The following is a 4,918-nucleotide window of genomic DNA, read 5'->3' on the forward strand; positions in this document are numbered from 1 at the left end:
AATTAGTCTTTCGTGGGGGACTCTGTCGAAGGCTTTGCTAAAGTAGAGATATACCACATCATAATTGTGCCCCTCGTCCACCTATTCGAAAACTGATGAAAAGAATGTTAATAGATTAGTTAGACAAGAACGTCCGCTTGTGAAGCCATGCTGGGAATCATTGATCAATGGGTGCTTCTCCAGGTGATTTCAAATAGAGTTTGAAATGATTGCTTCCAGTAATTTGCCTACTATTGACGTTAGACTGATTGGGCGGTAGTTAGAGGATAGTGATCTATCCCCCTTCTTGGAAATCGGTATTACATTCGCTATCCTCCAGGATTCTGGTACTACACCTGTTTTTAAGGACATGTTAAACAACTTTGCTAAGGGAATACTAAGCTCTTCCTTACATTCCTTTAATACTCTGGCAAAAATCTCATCAGGACCAGGTGACTTATTAGGCTTTAGTTTGTCAATTTGCTTACTAACATCGTTACTAGTCACTACTATCTCGCTTAATTTGTTTTCTTCACTATCTCTGAATAGAGTCGGTGCCTCGGGTATCATGTTTAAATTTTCGGTGGTGAAAACTGTTGAAAAATATTTATTCAAATTATTGCTCATTTCTCTTTCGTTATCAGTGAGCTCGCCGGCGTCTGACCGTATTGGTCCAATCTTTTCTCGTGTTTTAGTTTGATACATTTGGTAGAATCCTTTGGGGTTTGTCTTCGCCTCCCTTGCTATCCTTACCTCATTATTCCTCTTTGCTTTCCTTATCTCGGTTTTAACCCTACTCGCCAATACCCTATAATAGTCCCGGAGGTGAATTTCGCCACGATTTATCCTTCTACCTATAGCCTTCCTTTGGCCGATGATGTTCTTTAAATAATTATTTATCCATTTAGGGTCATTGTTGTCTGATCTGAGTTTTTTGTATGGTATATTCTGCCTTTGTGCATTAAGTAACTCACTATTTAAATTGATGTGGAACTCGGCAATCTCAGATCTCGTTATCAGGTCGGTGTCATCTGTCAGGTTCACGGCCAAGAGCGACACCCCCTCTGTCAGCTGCCTCTTTAAACTGTCAAAGTTCGCCCTTCTGAAATCTGGTACTTTAGTGGAATTTTCCTTACGTCTGCCCTGAAAATCTAACTGGAATCTAATTTCTTTGTGGTCGCTGTTTGCAAGTTCGTTCCCTACCTCGACACTGCTAATGAGATTTTCTCTGTTTGACAGAACTAAATCGAGTATATTATTACCCCGTGTGGGTTCGGTTATATGTTGACTTAGAAAACAGTCCTGGATCGTCTCGAGAAAATTCTCTGATTCTGAGTTACCTGTAAGGTCAGTCCAATCTATTTGGCCAAGGTTAAAGTCGCCTACTATACAGACTTTGTTGTGTATGGAAGCCTTGCGCATTTCATCCCAGATAAGTCGCTCATTGACTCTATCAAGATTGGGAGGTCTATATATTACTCCTGTGATTAATTTTTCCCTACCGTCGATTAATTCTATCCAAATTGTTTCTGTATTCCGCTCAGTTTTTATTTCCTTCACACTTCAGATTATCCCTAACATAGATTGCTACTCCGCCTCCTTTTCTGGTCTGCCTATCGGTATGGAACAGTTTGTAACCCGCAATTTGGTATTCGACTGGTAACTCACGTGTGTCTAGGTTGATCCATGTTTCAGTGAATGCTATTATATCGATTTTTTCGGTACATACCAAGGCCCTAATATCATCCATTTTGTTTCTCATACTTCTACTGTTCGCGTAGTATACATTTAAGTTAGTCGTGTTCTGAGTCCTCCCTTTACCGCGTTTAGTTTTAAACTCCCTGTCTAATTTAGTTTTGTCATCATTCCTAACACTATTTCCCTGTAATCTTTCACTTTGTTTACCCTCTCCCACTGCAGTCTCCTCCACCCCCGTGCTCATATGTTCCCCTAGCAGTTTAAAGACTTCGATATCTTTTGAACTGCCCCCTCTAGAGCTCCAGCCAGGGTTGCTACTCCATCCCTAGACAGGTGCACCCCATCCCTAGCATAAAGGTCCCTTCTGCCATAGAAGCTGTCCCAGTTGTCAATGAATGGGACTGATATTGACTTGCAATATCTGCCAAGACGGTCGTTGACACCAACTGCCCTTGACAACCATTCACTGCCAACTTTCCTTCTAGGCAGGACACAGCATATGATAGGGATCCCTCCCTTAGTCCTAATACGATCTATAGCTGCCTTGAACTTATCAAGAAGCTCCTCGCTCCTACACCGGCCAATATCATTGCCTCCTGCACTGAGGCAGATAATGGGTTTGTTCCCATTACCAGACAAGATATTGTCCATCCTGTCAATTATATCCCCCACCCCAGCTCCTGGCAAACATACCCTCATCCTATTTTTGTTTTTACCACAAAAGGGCCTGTCCATGTACCTTACCTGTGAGTCACCAACAATTAAAGTTTTTATACCTTCCTTGTCATCCCTGTCCCTGGCTGTACTAACGTCCAATTCGTCTATCAAGGGACTGAACGGGTTGGTACACTTAGCTGTTGTTGTCGTTGTTGTCGTATCCTTGGTGTACTTCTTCACCACCAGCTTCGTCTTCCCACTACTCACCACCTTCCACTGGCTTGAGTTTTCGTCAGACACTGGCTCTCCTTTTAATTTAGCCAGCTCTTCCTTTAATTTCAGGTTCTCCAACGTGGTCCTCTCAATTTCTTCCTTGGCCCTCGCCAATTGTTCCATGGACCACTCCAGTTTGGTCAACAAACTCACATACCCAAGACCACACATAGCACTGGCCATATCTGATAATTACCCCTCGGGAGCTAACCACAAGGAAAGAAGAAAACACGAAGTTCCCAAGCGCTTTCGTGTAATTCACATCTCCAGGGGTGAGTACAGACTGATGTGTGATGTATGATGTAATTCTGGGCTGTAAGCTCTGGTCTGATATTCAGTCATTACAGCTGATTATCTGGGTGGTTGATGTTCTGATTGGCTGACGGTCGAAGTGGTTGAAGATCTGAGTGATTGGTGCTCTGATTGGCTGAAGGTCTAAGTGGTTGATGGTATGAGGGGTTGATGATCTGATTGACTGACGGTCTAAGTGGTTGATGATTTGAGTGATTGGTGCTCTGATTGGCCGACGGTCTAAGTGGTTGACGATCTGAGTGATTGGTGTACTGAATGACTGGCGATCTGAGTGACTGACGATCTGGGTGTCTGACGGTCTCGGTGTCTGACGGTTTGAGTGGCTGACGACCTGAGTGACTGACGCTCTGACTGGCTGATGATCTGAATGGCTGACGCTCTGACTGGCTGACGTTCTGGGTGGTTGACGGCAGACTGACAGACAGATAGGTAAACATGGATGGTTGAGTCCTCCCTTGATAACCTAGAGAGAGAGAGAGAGATATTCTAATAATTACAAATAAACTAACTTGAGAAGGAAGATATAGATAGATAGATAGATAGATAGATAGATAGATAGATAGATAGATAGATAGATAGATAGATAGATAGATAGATAGATAGATAGATAGACAAATAAAATCTCACCCCCTGAAAAGTCCTACACGAATGAACGACTTTCACCAAATCGATATTATTGACGAACCTCAAACCTGAAGTAAGACATTCTACCCCATCAACCCCCATCAACCAACTCCGCATCAACTCCTCGCAACTATGAACAGACGAAAGAGCCACCTAATTGCAACATTGTAATTGCAGATCCATCTTTTGTAACAGAAGTAGTGGAGTATTCTTAAATGATGGAGATTACAGGTAGAATAAAGGCGTACGAGACGATAGCTATAGTGAGTTATTGGATGGGAATATATCGTTAATTAACCTACTCTAATGCTTGAGGAGGCGTTTTACCTGTCGCGTCCGTCCCTACCGACATACTGGCGATATCCTGTATGTTGATTGTATGTTGTGTATGTTGCTGGTGTATTGTGTATGTTGCTCCTGTACTGTATGTTGCCAATATACTGTACGTTTTCGATATACAGGTTGACAATCCCTTATCCGAAATCCTTGGGGCCAGAGGCATTTCGGTTTTCGGAATTTTTCGGTTTTCAGAATGGTTAGGGTTTTTTTTGTGTGTGTGTATTAGCCCACCCGGGCATAGATCACTGACCCACATTGGGGCCTGGGGGTCTAAAATATAATAAAAATTATAATAATAATAATAATAATTCATAGGTCTAGGTCGTGTTTCTCACTTTTGATCTTTTATTCATTCTTGTATTTCTTTACTGTATTATTATTTTATTATTACAGTATTATTGTTATTTTTATCATTATTAATTTTATTATATATTTTATTATTATTATTATTATTATTATTATTATTATTATTATTATTATTATTATTATTATTATTATCATTATTAATTTTATTATTATATTTTATTATTATTATTATTATTATTATTATTATTATTATTATTATTATTATTATTATTATTATTATTATTGTAATCATTATTATTTTATTTTGGCGTATAATTATTAAAAATTTTATTTACTATGAATAATTATTATTATAATTATTATAACTATTATATTTTTGCCCCCCAGGCCCCGATGTGGGTCAGTGATCTGTGCCTGGCTGGGCTAATAATCCCTGTTAAAAAAAATAAATAAAATAAAAAAAAAGTCCCACAAAAAACTTTCGGTTTTTAGAGCTTTTCGGTTTTCGGAATTTTGAATAAAGGGTTGTCAACCTGTACTCTATTTTGCCGATATGCTGTATGTTGCCGATTTACTCTATGTTGCCGATATACTGTAGGTTGCCGATATATTGTTTGTTGCCGATATGCTCTATGTTGTCGATATACTCTACATTACCGATACACTGTAGGTCACCGATATACTCTATAGCAAGAAAAGAAGACTGAAGGGTAAGATTTAGATAAAAGAA

The 4,918-nt window shown here is 39.7% G+C and overlaps 1 protein-coding gene across 1 annotated transcript; it reads right to left on the reverse strand.

Annotated features, from left to right (window-relative positions):
* Positions 1–2,948: 2,948 nt before the first annotated feature.
* LOC121858607 lies at positions 2,949–3,356 on the reverse strand. The gene has a single exon (XM_042355121.1). It carries the CDS (start codon positions 3,354–3,356, stop codon positions 2,949–2,951), a length of 408 nt encoding a protein of 135 aa, XP_042211055.1.
* Between the last annotated feature and the right edge of the window lie 1,562 nt (positions 3,357–4,918).

This window comes from Homarus americanus, unplaced genomic scaffold (assembly GCF_018991925.1).
Source record: "Homarus americanus isolate GMGI-L3 unplaced genomic scaffold, GMGI_Hamer_2.0 scaffold46200, whole genome shotgun sequence".
NCBI classification, from domain to species: domain Eukaryota; kingdom Metazoa; phylum Arthropoda; class Malacostraca; order Decapoda; family Nephropidae; genus Homarus; species Homarus americanus.